This window comes from Nelumbo lutea, chromosome 1 (assembly GCF_056320005.1).
Source record: "Nelumbo lutea isolate HS-2025 chromosome 1, American lotus-T2T, whole genome shotgun sequence".
In the NCBI taxonomy this organism is placed as follows: Eukaryota; Viridiplantae; Streptophyta; class Magnoliopsida; order Proteales; family Nelumbonaceae; genus Nelumbo; species Nelumbo lutea.
The window spans coordinates 42,798,222-42,817,313 of record NC_142684.1 but is presented as its reverse complement, the minus strand read 5'-3'; the positions used below and the strand labels follow the sequence as shown (position 1 = coordinate 42,817,313).

General features: G+C 40.4%; 1 protein-coding gene and 1 non-coding gene across 2 annotated transcripts in view; one reads left to right on the top strand and one right to left on the bottom strand.

Annotated features, from left to right (window-relative positions):
• The window catches only part of LOC148874419 (chloroplastidic phosphoglucan, water dikinase (ATGWD3)), a 69,519-nt gene extending 50,658 nt beyond the window's left edge, over positions 1-18,861 (top strand). The window contains exon 19 of the mRNA XM_088963288.1: positions 17,555-18,861. Coding sequence (XP_088819414.1) covers positions 17,555-18,462 — 908 coding nt within the window. The 3' untranslated portion in view covers positions 18,463-18,861. The remainder of the gene's footprint in view (positions 1-17,554) is intronic.
• Positions 15,667-15,769, bottom strand: LOC148874420 (U6 spliceosomal RNA). Its single transcript, XR_016106327.1, has one exon. It is a non-coding gene; the product is annotated as a U6 spliceosomal RNA (small nuclear RNA).
• Positions 18,862-19,092: the final 231 nt, after the last annotated feature.

Below are 19,092 nucleotides of genomic sequence, written 5' to 3'. Positions count from 1 at the left end.
AATTTCCTTCTTATGTGGAACTTACCAACATAATTTCTTTCTCAGTCCACTTTCTCTCTCTCAACTTAAATTTGCATGTTGTGCATGACACAAAACTCTACTTTGATTCTATGAGATACACTAAATGCACTTTATTTCTGCACTATGAGCTACCGTCTACTTACGCCTAGATAAGCAAAACTCTACTTTTATAGAATAAGTATACACAAACGTTGCTGATCATTCACCAAAATAGTTAAGCTACACTTCTTGCTCCGAGTGTCTTTCCCATTACTCACCTCCATTGGATAAATATACACAAGGATGCATAGCATAAAGGACAGGGTTAGAAATGAAGTCAACAAAGGAAGATAGGAGTATCTCCAATATGTGATAAAATGAAGAGAGTAGATTGAGATGGTTTGTTCACGTGCACAGAAGACAATCTACAGTACCTATTAGGAAAAGTTATCTGTTGCAAGTCGATGGGGCTAAAAGAGCTAGGGGAAGACTGAAATGACTTGGGTGAAAGTAATTAAAAATGATTTAAGTGCCCATAATTATTTGATGGGTATGGCACTGAACAAAATGGAATGGTGAAACAAGATTCATATCCATTCCCATATGGTTGGGACAATGCTTAGATGATTATTTTATGTATTTCTTGCAAGTTGCTCTTAAGCTGGGGACGTCTCAAGTTTGCAACTCCAAGTACCCTGTTTCTGCTCCCAACCAATTCCTGCTCAATGCTCTGGTTAGTTCCAGTATAAACTTGTATAAGAGTTAAGAGCATGAATTTTTAAGCATGATTTTTTACTAGGGAGAATGTTGCAGAAAACCTGTGCTTGTGTGATAATGGTGTTTTTGCTTGGAATACTCTTTATGGATGGTTCTGTCAATGGACCGGATTTTGGTTCAATCTAATAATAATCCAATTTATCATTATCATCATCGTCAAAATCCAATCCAAATCATCAAAATCTAATCTATTCTGGAATCAGAAACTAGAAAATCTATATTAGATTCAATCTAGTTTCAGAATAAAGAAGGTTAAAGAAGTATGGCCTACATTTTCTTGGTTGAAAACTTTTCTAATTACATCAAATTCAGCAAGTCACACCATGTGCTGGAGATGCTGGAAAGTGGGTTCTGCACGATATTCCTGAGTTTTGGACTACAACCAGTGGATGAGAGTTTTGAGAGGCTGTTGTGGATGTTTGTCATACTAGATTCACCATTCTTGTCTTTGTCATCATTTACCAAAGGAAAGTGAACTTTGTGGTGGTGGTGGTGGCTGACACAAAAGAGCTACTAATCATGACTCATGATGCCCACTGTATAATCTTCCCCCCCAGTTAGGGTTTGATCAACCCTTTTCTGCTTCATTCACCTTTCCCCAAAGCCACACCTGTCCATTACCTCATCCAAGAAATCCCACTCTACCAAGTCATAAGCTTTCCCAAATCTAACTTGCATACAAAAACCCCATTGACCAAATCTCTTCAATTCTTGAAAACATTCATTTACAAACAAAATCTATTCTATGATGTCTGTTCATTACAAAAGCACTTGAAATTGTGTCATGATGGTTGGTAGAGCTTGCTTTAACCTCAGCTATAGGACCTTTGCATGTATCATATACAAACACCCCACCAAGCTAATTGGCTTATAATCTCTAGGTGGCATGCTCTGATAAGCTCTAAGTAGCAGTGTCTCTATGGTTAACGGAACCTTTATCAAAGAATTCTATAACTACCTCAAATAGGTCCTATTTTATGGTTTCCTAACTATCTTGACAAAAAGACATTAGGAAACCATCAAGACCTCATACCTATTGCATTGTGGTTTCCTAATTAGGTCATCTTTTATGGTTTTCCGACAATTAGGTCATTTTTTATGGCCCTCTTTTATGGTTTCTCAACAATCTCTTCCATTTCAAATTCCTTTTCCAACTTCTTGATTTGGTCTCCCTCGAGCATAGGCCAATCCAGCCCTTTTGACGAGGCAAAAAAAAAAAAAAAAAACAAAAACAAAAATATGAAAAAAATGTGTGAATGTATTCTGTTTTGCATGTTTTTTTTTGTAGTAGGATCCCAAATTGTTGTTTTTTGGTAGCTTTGTTGACAGTTTGGGACGAGGGGTATTTTTGTCATTTTATAAGTCGGATTTTTGGTCAAGGGCAGTTGAGTGCATATCTGTTGGGTTTTGGGTCTCTTGGGTCTTTTTGTAACAAAAGTTATCTTTTGAGGGCTCATTTGAAGTTAGTTTTGTTCTTAAGGAGTTGTTTGTGAGAGGGTGGCTTGTCCAGTAAGCCAGTTAGTCTTATAAAAGAGAAGGGGGCTGTTTCTGTAGGGGCCTTTTTGGTTCTTTCTCTCGTTTGAGCTGTAGCTCAGCCCCAGTTAGGGTTTCAAGTACTGGGAGCTTGGGTTTTGAGGAGTTGACCCATTTTTGTCACCTTCCAATCCCTCTATCGCTGTGTGTCTGAGCGGGAGACCAACTCGTTGCCATTGTTATTGTAGTAGAACTGTTCTGAGAGGAGTTTTACTTCAGGTTTAGGTCTGAAATCCCTAAACATCCAACTTGTTTGTTGTCTTCAGCTTAGTATTTCTTGAGTTTATTGTTGTATACTTGAGGTACTGCATGTAATTTGTCTTTCTGTCCACATCACCTTCTATCGATACTCTATTTTCTACTAAGACTCCATTTATTACCAACTTCGATATGTAATTTTTCTTTCTTTTTCCATTTTCCATTGCATGGAAAAATCTTCTGTTGTCATCCACCTCTTTAAATCATCTGTATCTTGATTTTTTTCTCTAAACAGTAGAAGAATCCTAATAGGTTTTAGGTTTACAAAACAGAAGAAAAGGAGAGAGAATAGAAGAGAAACAAGAGAGCACAAGTAGTTGAAAGGAAGGACAGATTCTTATTGATCTGCCGCCGCCACTTTCTTATTATTTATAGGTTATGTTAGTACATAATGGAAAGGACACATCTGCCCTTAGTACTTACATAATAAATAAAGTAAATAAAAGCTGAAATAAATAACAACTGAATTAACAAACTGTCTCAAACTGACACTACTATAACTGGAACAAATAACTACACATGCTGTCCTACGAACACAGTGGGGACCACTGCAGTGGGGCCCACATCAGTGTTCTCTACACTCCCCCTCAAGTTTGGAGTAGATATCTATCATTCCCAACTTGGATAGGTCTGTCTCTAACTTCTTCCTTGGTACAGCCTTAGTGAGGATATCCGCGAGTTGCATATTAGATGTGATGTACGAAAGACACACTTCTTGTGATGTGACCCTTTCTCGCACAAAACATCGATCAACTTCGATATGTTTAGTTCTGTCATGCTGCACTGGGTTGTGGGCTATATTAATAGCTGCCTGATTATCACAATACAGCATTAAGGGCTTTTCATAGTCAATACCCAACTCTTCAAATAGTGACCTCAGCCACAAGATTTTAGCCACTCTATTAGCCATTGACCTATATTCCGCTTCAGCATTGGAGCGAGAAACAACACTCTGCTTCTTACTCCTCCAAGAGACAAGGTTACCTCCCACAAGGGCACAATATCCAGAGGTAGACCTTCTGTCATGAACACTCCCAACCCAATCGGGATCTGTATAGACTTCCACCCTCATGTGATTATTGTTCTTGAGCAGTATACTTCTACCTGGGCATCTCTTCAAGTATGCTAATATTCTTTCTGCTGCAAGAAGATGAGAAGTTCTAGGGGAGTGCATGTACTGGCTAACAACACTAACTGCATAGCTGATATCCGGCTGAGTGAGGCAGAGATATAGGAGCTTTCCAACCAACCGTTGGAACATAACTTTGTCTTCAAGAGGCTCCCCACCCTTTGCACTAATCTTGTGATTTTGTTCGATGGGTGTATCAGCCGGCTTAACACCCAACTTTTCAGTTTCCGCCAACATATCTAGAACATATTTTCTCTGAGAGATAAAAATCCTCTGCTTGGATCTAGCAACCTCAATACCCAAAAAGTACCGTAGTGCACCAAGATCTTTCACCTCAAACTCTTGATGAAGGAGTTGTTTGAGGGACTCAATCTCATGACTGTCATTTCCTGTCACCACAATGTCATCAACATATACTGCAAGTAGTGTCAGAGAGGACTCCACCCTTTTGATGAATAGTGTATGATCTGACTGAGCCTGTACATAACCAAACTTTCCAAGGGCTAATCTGAACCTATCAAACCAGGCTCTAGGTGACTGCTTCAAACCATACAATGCCTTGTTCAGTCGGAAAACCTTCTTACCTGTCTCTGTATCATAGAATCCAGGAAGCAACTGCATGTAAACCTCTTCTTGTAAGTCTCCATTCAGAAAGGCATTTTTAACATCCATCTGAAACAGGGGCCAAGAATGATTTGCTGCAAGGGATAACAAAACTCGGATGGTGGTCATCTTGGCTACTAGGGCAAAGGTCTCCAAGTAGTCTATACCATAAGTCTGAGTGAACCCCTTTGCAACCAGCCGGGCTTTGTACTTTTCAATAGAGCCATCAACATTATGCTTCACAGTGAACACCCATCTGCATCCCACCGGTTTCTTTCCTTTTGGTGGGTCAACTAGTGCCCAAGTATTATTCTTCAATAGGGCATCCATTTCGACTTGCATTGCATCTTTCCATTCTGGAACTGATAAGGCTTCTTGCACTGTTCTTGGAATAGGGACATCGGCAATGGAAGTGAGATAGGACCGGTAAGATGGAGACAAACAATCATAGGATAAGAACTGTTAGATACTGTGAGCTGTAGAGGTGGTGCAATGTCGTTTCCCTTTGCGGATGGCAATAGGGAGATCAAGGTCATCCACAAGAGGGGAAGTGGCAACTGTGAGAAGTATCTCAGTAGGCTCTGGATCTGGAGCTGCGGAAGGAACTGGAGCTGGTCGGGACTGCCGATGACTAGGATCAACCTGCCTGCATTGCCTGTGATAGACTCTCAACTCCGGCTCCCTCTGACCACCCTCACCACTACAGCCTTCATTATCCAGTGGAATAGGTAAAGGAACAGCCCCACTCAAAGCAGCCCCACTTCTACCAGCCCCACTTCCACTCTAATTGCTCTCCCCCTGAGGAAAGAAACTCAAAACAGCCCCACTCTCACTGCTCTCCCCTTGAGGAGAAGCCCTAGGATAATAGGTTGTCTCCTCAAAGAAGGTGACATCCAGGGAGACAAACCGTTTCCCTAAAACCGGATCATAGCAGCAATAATCCTTTTGAGTTTGTGCATAACCAAGGAAAATGCATTTGGAGGCCTTAAGTTCAAACTTGGAATGATGAGGCCCGAGAAGTTGAATAAAACAGGTACAACCAAAGGTTTTAAGGGGAACAATGAACAACTCCTCGTCTGGATATAGAAGGGAAAAGGGGGTTCTCATATCAAGAACTCGGTGAGGATAGCATCATCCCAGAAGCGAATAGGTACATTGGAGGTAAACATAATGCTTCTAGCCACCTCCAAGCCTATTCTTCCTTTCGGCAACACCATTCTGTTGTGGTGTATAAGGGCAAGTGCTCTGGTGAATAACTCCATTGCTAAGAAGGTAGGAGATCAATGGCTAAACATAATGCTTCTAGCCACCTCCAAGATATGCCTATTCTTCCTTTCGGCAACACCGTTCTGTTGTGGTGTATAAGGGCAAGTGCTCTGGTGAATAACTCCATGGCTAAGAAGGTAGGAGGTCAATGGCTGAGCAAAGTATTCCTTTGCATTATCAGATCTAAGGACTTTGATTTTGGTCCCAAACTGAGTGAGAACCATCTGATGGAAGTTTTGGGTCAGAGCAGGAACCTCATACCGAGAACGCATAAGATAGACCCAAGAAAAACTGGTATGGTCATCAACAAACAGTAGAAAATATCTGTACCCACCCATAGAAGAGATATGATATGGCCCCCATACATCAGTATGCACAATATCAAAAGATGAATTACTCCTTTTATTACTTAAAGAATAAGAGGTTCTACAATGTTTGGCAAACTCACAACTCTCACACCTCAACTTTGATAACTCAACAGATTCAAATAAAGCAGGAAACATACTCTTCAAAGACTTAAAAGACAAATGACCTAATCGGTTATGCCAAGGAATAACCGAATTCACAGACTGGGAAACAAAAGACTTCTTATCCATTGACTCCTCTCGACAAGAACTCTCTCCAAGCAGATAGATCCCGTTCGTCTCACGGCCAGTCCCAATCACCTTCCTCGTCTCCAAATCCTGAAAAACACATCGGTCAGGGAAAAAGGTTACTGAACAGTTCATGTGTTTGGTAATACTACTAACTGAAAGCAGGTTAGTATCAAGCTTAGGAACATGCAAGACAGAAGATAAAGAGATAGTATCCGATAGCTTGATGTCCCCCTTGCTCGAAATGGGAACAAGGGAGCCATCAGCAATGGATACTCTATCTCGGCCAAAGGACAAGTGATAAGAAGTGAACAAAGATGGCAAGCTAGTCATGTGGTCAGATGCACCTGAATCTATTACCCAGCAGTGGTCAGTATTACCTGGAGCTGAAGCATGGTAAGTTGAGGCTCGAGTACCTGAATGTGCAAACGCAAATGTGGCAGGAGTTGATGGCGACTGAGATGGCTGAACTGAACTCCGAACTTCCTTTTCCAACTGTATGAGGGCAGCTTGAACAGCAGCTAAAGTCTCTAGGGATGTGCCTGATGAGGATGCTGAATCAGTGTTCACGGCCACATGAGCATTACCCTTCTCATTTCTTAGTTTTGCTGGGACCAAGTGAGGATGTAGCTTCCAACAAGTATCTTTTGTGTGCTTGGGTCTCTTGCAATGTTCACATACCAGATCCCGTTTATCTTCCTTCTTTCGGTCCCTTTCTGAGTCACCTCCTGGCTTAGGTTTAATAGCTGTCAAGGCTGGGAAAGAGGGCTGAGGCTGCATCATGACTTTAGTCCTGGTCTCTTCACTATGCACCAGGGAGTATGCTAGTAAGGGTCACACTATCTCTTGTCAATATCTGTTGTCGCACAATGTCATATTCTGAATTCAAACCAGCCAGAAACTCAAATACCCTATTCGTCTCGACTTGCTTTCTGTGTGTCTGTGCATCTTTGGGACTCTCCCACTCAAGGGTCTCTAGATGGTCAATCTCATGCCACAAGGATTTCAAGGTAGAGAAGTAGATAGAAACTGGCTTCTCTCCTTGTTTAAGGATGTTCACCTCACACTTCAGTTCATAGGCTCTGGCAACATTAAGGGGTTGGGAATAGGTTTCTTTCACAACATCCCATATCTCTTTGGCTGTCTTTGCCCACAAGTAATTGCGGCTGATATGTGGTTGCATAGAATTACACAGCCACGCCATAACCAAATAGTTCTCTTGAACCCACTTGGTGTATGTTGGGTCCTCCTTGGAAGGTTCTTTTACATCTCCCAAGAGGTAACCCAGTTTTCCCCTTCCTCCAATAGCCATCATGGCTGACTGAGCCCACTCCAAATAATTTGACCCATCAAATCTCATAGTTGTAATCTGAAACCCGGTTTCATATACACTACCATAACTGTGGTTTCCAAAACTACTTTCTCCTTGACCCTTAAACTCCATCTTTGATCAAGATTCAGTGGCTACAAACTGTTAGAGTCACTATACCAGAAAACAGAGTCAAACAAGCAGGTCTGAAAACTGATCCGAAACCAACACAAATCTGATCTGATCTGAAATCTGATTTGATCCAAAATCTGATCTGAAATCTGATTTGATCCGAAATCTGATCTGAAACCAACCCAAATCTGATCTGAAATCAATCGCCTATCACATTTAAGGCAAGGAATCAACACAAATCTGATATGAAATCAATCGGCATGCACAGTACCAGGTAGCCTGTCAATCTGAGATGCTATTTTTCTGAAGTCACTACTATGGGGCCCACTGTTGTGAGAGCAAAATTAGGGTTTCAACTGTGGGTCTGAAATAAGTGCTCAGCTGCACTCTCCAAGCAGTCCGCACAAGTGGGACTTGTCGTAGGGCAATATGAAACCCTAAAAACTAATCACCTCTGAGAGGGAAGAGGTTCGGCCCAACAGTCAACCCTAGAAACAGACTTAAAGCACAGTTCGGCAAGTTAAACCCTAGAAACAAACTTGAACATAGTTCGGCCCCTACTTCTAGATAGGTCCAACCTATCTCGATTGATTGCAGTCTCTGAAACTCAATAAAAAAAACAAACTTATGTACCTCGGTTTACTGTCTTCTAGGGTTACCTGAGCCCTAACCTTCGCTGCTTCTTCCTGATTATCAACTCTCTGCAAGCTGCGGCAAGTCTTCAATTGCTGCGAACCTCTCCTAGTAATCTCCAAGGTTCAGCCACCGAATACTTCTTCAAAGCTTCCAGCCCTAGCTAGTCCTCATGTGGTCGGCTGGACTAGACACACATGAGAAGCCCTAGATAGGCTCTGATACCAAGTAGAAGATCAAGACTGTAATCAGTCTTGAATCCTAATAGGTTTTAGGTTTACAAAACAGAAGAAAAGGAGAGAGGAGAGAGAATAGAAGAGAAACAAGAGAACACAAGTGGTTGAAAGGAAGGACAGATTCTTACTAATCTGCTGCCGCCACTTTCTTATTATTTATAGGTTATGTTTAGTACATAATGGAAAGGACACATCTGCCCTTAGTACTTACATAATAAATAAAGTTAATAAAAGCTGAAATAAATAACAACTGAATTAACAAACTGACTCAAGCTGACACTACTATAACTGGAACAAATAACTACACATGCTGTCCTACGAACACAGTGGGGACCACTGCAGTGGGGCCCACATCATTGTTTTCTACATAAACAAAACAGAATGGTGAAATAGGATTAATGTAGTCAGCCCCATATAGTTGGGATAAGGCTTGAATGATGATGATGATGATCATCATAGTTTTCAAGGCACCAAGGCGAGGCTGTGGAGGTGGCCTCTAGAAAGGGAGAGGCTTTGGCATAAAGTGGTAAGGAGTGTGCATGGTATTGCAGACAATGGTTGGGATGCTGGTGTATCTCAGCATACTACGCTGAAATCCCCATGGAAGGCTATTCATAGTATTCTTCCCGTTTTCCTGAATACTATGAATGTTTGGATTGGTGACTATGCCCTCAAGGACCTCTTTCCCTCCTTGTATTCCATCTCGTGTTTTAAAAACGAGCCAATTCAATGGTTTGTATCCTCATCCTTTTCTTTTGGTATAAAATGGAATTTGGGTTTTAGAAGAGATTTGAGAGATTCTGAGATTGACCAGGCTTTGCTCCTTAAAACTATTGATCCCGTTTGCTTGGACCCTCTTTCAGTAGATTCCCGTATTTGGAAATCTTTACCTTTGGGAACCTTTTCTTGTGCTTCCTTGTGCTCCTCTCCATTGCCTCAACCTTTTCATAGCAAGGAAGTTTGGTCCAAACCTTTCCTTCCTAAAGTGGGGCCCTTTGTTGGGAAGTTTCCCTCGGGAAAATCAACACTTAGGATGTTTTGCAAAAAAGAAGACCTAGTCTTTGTATCTTCCTAACTGGTGCACCCTATGCAAAGCAAATGAGGAAAGTTGCTACCATATACTAATCACTTGCCCCTTTGTTGTAGGCCTTTGGGAAAAGCTTTTTGATCTTTTTGGGTGCAGGTGGACAGAACCGGTGCAGATTTGCAATCCTTTTGATCCTAAAACTTTTAGGTGGCCAAAGAGAAGACGAAGAGTTTTGTGGAGGTGTGTTAGAGCTGCTTTGGTGTGGACTGTGTGGGAGGAACAAAATGCAAGAATCTTTAATGACAAGGAGAGGGATCAAACATGTGTGTTAGAAAGTATCTTATGTAGGGCCATAAGTTGGGTAAAATCCTTTGATCTGTTCTCTTCCTACACTTTTGATGACATAAGGAGGAATTGGGGACAACTAGCTAAAAGTTCCATAGTTAGAGCAAGCCGGTGGTGGATTGGAAGCCTCAAAATGCAGGCATCATTAAACTAAATTTTGATGGTAGTAGGGGGAGTCTTTAGAAATGATGAGGGTCAGATTGTAGCTCTATTTTCTGGTCCTATAGGGTGGGGAGATTCAGTAAATGCAGAACTCCAAGCTGTGTTACAAGGAGCAGAAATTGCAAAAGAGTTGGTAGTGGAGCATTTAATGATTGAAGGTGATTCCAAATTGGTTATTTGATGGCTAAAAGAACCAGAGATGGCAGCCTGGCCGTACAGGGGGGCTTTGAGAAGATTTAAGTGGCTAACTTCAAATATTTCAGTCATAGTTCAATGGGAAAGAAGATCGGGAAATGGGCTGGCAGGCTTCCTAGCTAAACAAGGAGTACATAGGAATCAACTCTTTTGGACTCAATTGTAAGCTTTGTGATGTAGTCTAGAGGCTGCACCTCACGCCTCTTAGTGGGGAATTGTATGATGCATACTTAGTTCTTTAATTAATAAAATTTTCATTATCACTATCTATCAAAAAAAAGGCACCAAGGCGAGGCTAGAGGATGGGGGGCGCCTTGTTGCCTAGTTGTCATGGCAATGGATTTTTTTTTAACTACAAAACATATATCCTAAGGTAGTTCCCTATATTCCATACATATTTCCTTAGTAATTATCCATAATTTTCATAAGAAGAGTATAAACTTCATGTTTAAGTATGAAAGATCAACATATTCATAAGAAAAAGAAGAAAGAAAAGAAATATGGGGGCTGAACCCCTATTTTGTTATAGGAAAAGCAAAAAGGAAAAAGTGAAAGGAGGTGGATGAGGAGGAAGATAATGTGTTGATTAGACAAAATTTTGAGTTCTTCCTTACTTATTGGTTCAGGTTTTGAAGTCTTTTGAGGGTTAAATACAACACCATTCACGTCGGATCCGATCCGATCCGAAGATCCAACCGGATTTGATAGGACTCGATCTGAATTTGATTCCTATCGGATCGTAGGATCTGAATTTGATCCTGTCATCATATATATACAGTCAAATTTTTTTGTTCAAAGTTCAGGTATTCATATTTTATGTATAATATTCTTTTTTCCTTTATGCATTTCTTTGTTCCTTATGCTTTCAAAACATTGGTTAGTTCTTCATGTAATCCCATTGTCTCGAAGTAGTAGTCCTCAAGTATCTTGTCTTCCTACTAGAGTAAAAGAGGATTGAAACAAGTAATAAAGTCAAGTTCCTAGAATATATTTTCTATACATGATGCAATTGACAAAAAGTTTACTATTGGAAATTCCTGGTTATTTATTTATTATTTTTGTAATTTTAGACAGTAAGGACATTTTGGTCATTTTCAATATCCATGATCACGAGAGTTTGGCAAAAGTTTTAGTATCGTCTGCTAGATTGTTCACTGTTTGTGCTTTAGGCTTGGTCCATGAACATTTACACTGCTTCGGGCTGAGCTCATTCAATTTTTGGCAAAAAGCTAAGCTCAAGCCTGATCACAGGTTTGCTGACTACCAACCTAATGCAACCCTCCTCCTTTATCTGGGTTAAAACAGAATATATGATATATAAGTTTAATAATAATAGCACACAGATCAGGTTAAACTTAGTTTGAAAACCAAGAGATAACTCATCTGATAATTCATAACAAAGGAGAGATTGAGGAGGATATTGCCAATAGAACTAGAGTAGGATGGGCAAAATGGAGGGGTGCATCTAGAATTTTATATGATAGGCAAATACCACCTAGATTAAAAGGAAAATTATATAAAACAGTTGTATTGAGATAGATGAGTGAAAATACCAAATAGGATTAGAAATGAAGTCATTCAAAGGAACCGATGAGTAGCTCCAATAGGTAATAAAATGAGAGAAAGTAGACTACGATGGATTGGTCATGTGCATAGAAGACCATCAGCAGCACCCATACTTTAACAACGGATATGGAATTAAACAGAGCAGAATGGAAAAACAGGATTCATGTATCCAACTCCATATGGTTGGGATGAGAATTGGATGATGATAATGGTAAGTATATTTATTATTTTATGTGTTCTCTATGGTTCCAACCTAGTAGTTTGATTTGTTTAGCCATAATAAGTTTGTGTTTCAATTATCAAGGAATCGCTACTTGGTGTAATGGTAAATCTTGGGCTGATAAGCATGAGTATGTGGGTTCAAAGTAGCCACTTTGTGCAAAAAATGCCAAAGGTTAGGATTGTATCCAGTTGTTGGTGGAGATTTTTTTAGTATAATTTCTCACATAACATAATTCACCCAATTAGACTAATAACTAGGGTCTTTTTTTATATTTGGGTGAATCCCATTCAGGAAATCACATAGTTGTTCCCTTAATTACATCTCTACTAGGGGGAAAGAAACCTCTTTATTCTGATTTAGAAGTATAAATGAATAGACTAAACTAACTAGCATTTTCCTACAAAATTTTCCTTCAAAACTTATGGTAGATAATCGCTCTTTGTTTGAGAGAAAACCAACAAATATAAATAAGTAAACTTTTTATGCGTAAAATGCAAATAGGGATCATAAATAGTCGTATTTCATGAATAAAGCTGTAAATGGCCTTTAAATAGTGGTTATGTGCATTATCACGGTGTGAGGAACCATAATCATCCAAGTTCTTTTTAACTAAGTTGTAGATAGCTTCCCCCCCCTCATACATAGGTCAAAATGGTGTGAGGAACCATAATCAGCCAAGTTTTATGAACAGGTGTTGATGCCTAGCATGGTTAGGTTGATGCCTAGCATGATCAGGTTCACCATACAAGCAGACTAACATCCTGGGAGTTGAAACAGGAAGGAAAACTTTTACCTTTTGGGTGGGTAAGCATGATGGAAATATCAAAAGCTCTTTTCCACATGACCAACAAACCTCCAACTAAGCCTTTGGGGGTAACATCAACAAAATGGGGAAATCTAATAGATTGACTCAGGCAAGAAGTTTGATAAGAAGGGATCTTAGTTTCACTAAGAGAGATAAGGTCAGGGCATCACCTAGAAACTAAGTCTTTTAAACCATGAACTGCCAGAGGGTGGCTTCCCCCTCGGCAGTTCCATCTACAAAGCCTCATCAGCTCCCGTGTGGCTGTTGAGGGCAGCTACTATCACCCCATAAGACAAGCAAGAGAGAGCAAGCAATTGACCTGAGCAGCGAAAAGTTTCTCTACCCCAGTAGCTTCTCCACCTGTAGGGTGAAGTCGTTCCCATCTATAAGATGATAAACACAGAAACGTGCAACAAACAGAGGAAGAAAATAAGCCATACGAAAGTCATACAAAAGGCTAAAACTACTAAAGCCACCATAATCAGATCCAGTATCTTTATGAAAGATCTTACCCGCTCCCTGACTCTGTTCGTTGTTGTTTGCCAGAAGCACCACACTTATTTTCCCTAGGTGAACCCAGTTTTCTGACTCGGCAATCATCTCTCTAATGGATACAGGGGAATCGCCAGTCCAGATATTTTGAGTCATTTTTTAACTGCTCATATTCTTTATCAAGATTAAGCGCTGTCACCCCTAGATTGTTATCGTTACTACCGCCCTCCCCCGTCCCATCTCCCCCAACTTCCGAAAAATCTCCACCCACTCCCATCTCAGCAGCACCCCCAATCATCTCTTGCACCTTCTGCTCTGGGAAGCGATTGAACCCTCTGGAACTGTGACCAGAACTGTCGTCCATTGTACCTTGTCCCCTTTCACCAATACCTTCCAGGCTTCCACTAGGCGCAGAGCAAAGTTGCGAAAGACAGGTCGCCTCCATTCCTCTTTCAGAGTTTGTTCCGCAGCTTGCGTTCTCAGCCAGGGCCCAGGATGATCCATGGTGCAAGAGCTAAAAAACACATCTAAATCATCTACTGCAAGCATGGGGCCGGAGTTACAGTTGTGAAAATGATGACCAACTTTACCACAGTGATAACAAACATAAGGAAGCTTTTTGTATCTAAACACAGCCCAAACAGTGGGTGAAAGAAACAAGCCACATTTTAAAGGGCAATCTAATGGAATCTGAAGTTTGACCCTAGGAAGGAAATCCTTTTCCTGAGCTCCATAGACAACACCAATCTTTTCCTTGATAGCAGTTCCTACATCAGTGTCCATTAAGTCATAAGGGAGGTCATGGATCTGCACCCACATCTCAGCATCATTAAATGAAATGGAGGAGGGAATCTGACCAGCACTCCACTCTTTTAGTAAAGCCCATTACTCGAAAACATACTAGGGATCATCCATGATGACATTGCCAAGATCACTAAGTTCCTTCACAGAAATAACCTCTTTGAAGAGGCAAGATCCTAACTTCCTCCACACTCATATTCCAGGTTGTATGCAGCGCCTTGCACAAATCATGAAACTGGAACATGGTTTTAGGGAAGAGGCACCCAATAACACAGTGAAACCATTCTTCAAACAGGCAAGGACAGGCCTACCTCTGAAGTCCAATCTGTCCACACCTAGATTGACTTCCTCTCGAACTGCTTGTTCGAATGCCTGTTGTAGTTCATACAGGTTCTCCGTGCAGACACAGACAAAGGGAAGGACAAAGAAACCAAAGCTAAACACAAGCACCAGAAAAGGACTAAAACAAAAGGAACTCAACTGAGGGAAAGACACTAAATAAGGGAAGAAAATAGACTAAAAGACCCTGACAGAGACAAAAAACTACACTAAGTCCACCCAATAGGGAGACCCCAAATTACAAGGAACCCAACACGGGGAAACAACTAGGGAGTTAATGAGCAACAGACACAGACACATCAAACAAATCAAGCAGAAGTGAAAACTGGAACTAACTAGAAGAGTAGAAGGTCTTCAAAATAAAACAATCACCTTACCAGAAGAAAAGGGTCATCTTGTTTGCGATCGCAATAAACATTTATACTTAAGGGTTTATTGGTCATTTGAACCCTCAACCTGAAATTTCGAGCTACAAAGACACAAAGATGCAGTGTGAATTGTGATGAGTGTGCAAGAATTTCAGGAATCTGAAGATGAAGATGAAGCAATAGAAGAGGAAGTGAAGACAAGCATTCTCCTCAACCTTGGGTCCTCAACTCCTCATCTTCTATTTTTCTTCTTTTTTTCCCTTATTTTTCATGGATATTCACTGTGAGAGGGGAATAGGGATAGTATTGCATGCCTAAATCGAGCTGAGACTTGAGAGTGAGATAAGAGCAGTTTCTTTAGAGCTTTAGATGTCCAACGTCCTGCTTCTTGTTCCTAGAAGGTATTTCAGTGCAAGACCGAGGGTAGAAGCCACTCTTGTGCCTATTCAAGCCTGAAGATGTTCTTCCAGCTTCAGGTAAGTAAACTGAAATCTTACTTTTTCCCATTTAATCTCTCTTTCTCTCTTTGTGTTTGATTTGAAATTTGATTCTCTGTCTGTATTTCAAATATATGCTGAGTTGTCGACATTTGGATGAAATATTTTGAAATATTATACTTTTTTTTCTTTGTTTTTGTTGAATGACAGAGGCGATATTTACTGAAGTGGTAGAAATATCAACCAACATTTTGTATTTTCTTAATTCAAGTGAGAGTTCATGTCGGTAGGTCTCAACACCAACATTTGTTGAGTGACATTACCGAAATGTTGTGACATTTTAAACCATGCTTGAGCATCCAAAATTCCTTTTAGTACGTCTGGTGGTGTCATCTAGGAGTATTCATTATGCATGAGTGAACCATCCAAACCATCTTTTTGCTGTTAAACTATTCTTAATTTGCAAATACCATCCTTGCACAGGGATCATGTTAATCTTATCTGTATTTTTCCAATTTTGTTGGTCGTCTCCAAAGAGATTCTCATTGCTTTTGAACTGTTGGACCAATTCCTATGTTCCTATGGATGCACTTGTTTCTGATTTTACCATTCAATATATTTGATTCTCTGTTCTTTATTTATATTTGTTTCGTGTTGAGCAAAGTGATATTACCAATCAATCAACTCAGGCAACGAAGGAAAATACCATAATGCCTTGTTACTTATAAATAAAAATAAACAAAAAATGCTTAGGCAAAGAATGCACAAGAGATGTATGGGGAGGGTTGAGAGTATAAAAGGTGTTTAATTCTTGCTGTTCTGTAGTTCTCTGCTAAATAATTGTCATTGTTGTCTAACTGTTTTCATATTTGGGCTTTAAGTTCAAGACAAACTAATTCGTGGAACAATACCTTAAGTATGCATAGACATTTTATCCTCTGGTAACAAAATGATAGACTCTTGAGTGGGTTATATGCCACCATTCAGGTTTTCAAATCATTAATGTTTTCAAGGTTTCATTATGCAAGCCATCCAATGTCTGGTGACACCCTCGACATTAATTCAAACAGAATTTAGTTTAGGTTCTTTATTTAAAAGGACACTGATGATTGCTCAACAGTAAAAGGAAAAACCAATAGTTATCTTGGGAAATTACTTCTAGGGTCCGATGATTACTTGCTCAAAGTTTATACATGATTTGCAACTCTTGTTTTGAGCTTTTATGGATAAAAAGGGGGGATCAGAACATCCAATGTCTGGTGATACCCTGGACATTGGTTCACACAGAATTTAGTATAGATTCTTATTTACAGGGAAACTAATAATTGTAAAGCAATAAAAGGAGAAAACAATAGTTATCTTGGAAAATTACTTCTAGGTGTGAGTCTAGGGGAAAGGAACCTCAGTGGTCTACCTGAAAGATGGTAGAAGGTCTTAGATCTGATATCTGAGATTGGAAAAGAGAGTTGAGATCAGGAAACAGAGAAAGCTTAGGCTCCATAGTGGCAGATCTACACAAGCTTAGGCTCCCTAGCGACATGGGACTGTGACAATTCTGCTGGTGCTGCAATACGGATCCAAAGTGTGATAAGATATCACAGAGCTTTTGCCACAATGTAGGATGTGATAAGGGAGTGAGATGGGGAAGTTGAGTACATACATGCAATGGATGCGCTGAGAGCCACGAAGAACTTAGAGATGGATATCCAATCGCCAGGTGGGAGGTGATTGCGATATCGCATTGTGAGATAGTGATAAGGACTTGTGATGCGATGCACTATTATGAGGTTTCACTGTGATGAAGGCTAAAGGGTGGCTGATATAAATTTGCAAAATAGCTATGCTGTGGTTCTGTGCTAACACGGTGTTCTCTCATTGTGTTACTGTCACTATGCGATGGTTTACCAAGTGGTCTTGTGGCATGTCACTTGTCATAGGGGATGCGATGTTTAAATCCATGTACTTACACTGGGATCCAATTATAACTTGCTCAAAGTTTGTACATGATTTGCAACTCTTGTTTTAAGCTTTATGGAAAAGGACAAGAATACTCTTATTCAAGCTACTTTTAATATGTAACCAGTCTTGATAAGAAAAGGGCTAAAAGCTGGTGATTTATGCCAAAATCATGGAGGTGGCAGTTTGAGTAATTTTGTAATTTCAAGGTGTTAAAAAGGGGTGGCACAATGGTAAATTTTCCACGTTATCAATTGGCTATTTCAATTCTAGAACCTCTTACTAATTTTAAAAAAAAAATGTAATCTGGTGACTGTTCATTGATTCTTATTTTATATTTGGCTGCTGATGTGATTTGTCTGATATCAGTTTACAGTGATCAGGGAGTTCCAGCATCATTTCGTGTACCTGCTGGGGCGGTAATACCCTTTGGATCAATGGAATCAGCGATAGAGGAAAGTGGGTCCACGGAAGCTTTCAAATTGCTCATTGAACAGATAGAGACAGCAAAAATTGAAGATGGCGTTCTGGACAAAGTATGTTCAGAACTACAGGAACTGATTTCAGCTCAATGTCCCTCTGAAGCAACCATTGTGGAATTAGCCAAACTCTTTCCTAGTAATGCACGCCTAATAGTCCGCTCAAGCGCCAATGTAGAGGACTTGGCTGGGATGTCAGCTGCTGGGTTATATGAATCAATTCCAAATGTCAGTGCTTCTTCGAATCCAACGGTTTTTGGAGCTGCTGTTGGCCGTGTATGGGCTTCATTGTATACTCGGAGAGCAGTTTTAAGCCGTCGAGCTGCTGGTGTGCCACAAAGGGAGGCTGCAATGGCAGTGCTGGTGCAGGAAATGCTGTCACCAGACCTCTCCTTTGTGCTCCACACACTAAGTCCAACAGACCGTGACCAAAACTTGGTTGAGGCTGAAATTGCTCCAGGTCTTGGTGAAACCCTAGCTTCAGGCACTCGAGGAACCCCTTGGCGTCTATCCTCTGGAAAATTCGATGGCCGAGTGAGTACACTGGCATTTGCAAATTTCAGCGAGGAATTGCTGGTGCTCGGTGCAGGCCCTGCTGATGGAGAAGTAATGCGCTTGACAGTAGACTACAGTAAGAAGCCATTGACGGTGGACCCAATCTTCCGCCGGCAGCTTGGTCAGCGCTTATGTGCTGTCGGTTTCTTCCTGGAGCAGAAGTTTGGTTGCCCTCAGGACGTGGAAGGATGTGTTGTTGGAAAAGATATCTTCATAGTGCAAACACGACCACAGCCCTTGTAAGAGCTTCCAGATTCTATTCTCGCTCTTCAAAAATCGGCAATGAAAATCAGGTCCTTCTGAAGCATTTTCAACAGAGTTATTTTAAGCATCAACCAGTAGTTATTATAAATTGGCAGAATACCTTGCAAGTGCAGGAGGAAGATCTTATTTGCCTGTGATTCTCCTACATGATTGTACTTGTCATTGTCAAGCCCCTACGTTTCTTATTGCTATATTATACAAACAAATTAAAATAAGCTGAATAATAAGGAACTGATTGATTCTGAGCATATCCAGTCTCAGCCTTTCAAAGACGCATATCTCAAGTTGTAGACATTTAAGTTATTAAATTTCATGGTGTATGCTAAATGATAAACATGCTTCTTGTAGAAATAAGAAATGTACATTTTTGTTCAGGAAGTTTTTGTCCACTTTAAGATTAAGCACGATGGTTGGGGTCCTTGGGGTGTATTCTTTTTTTCTTCTTACTTTTCCTGTGTTTCAGTTATAAATTATGTGCGATGCAGGTAGACCTGTTCACAGTCCGGGCTTTGGGTTTGACTTACACTCGGGCCCATTCAAATTTTGGCAAAAGCCAAGCCCAGCCTGGCCCATGACAAAACTTTCTTTATATTAATTATTTGAATTTTA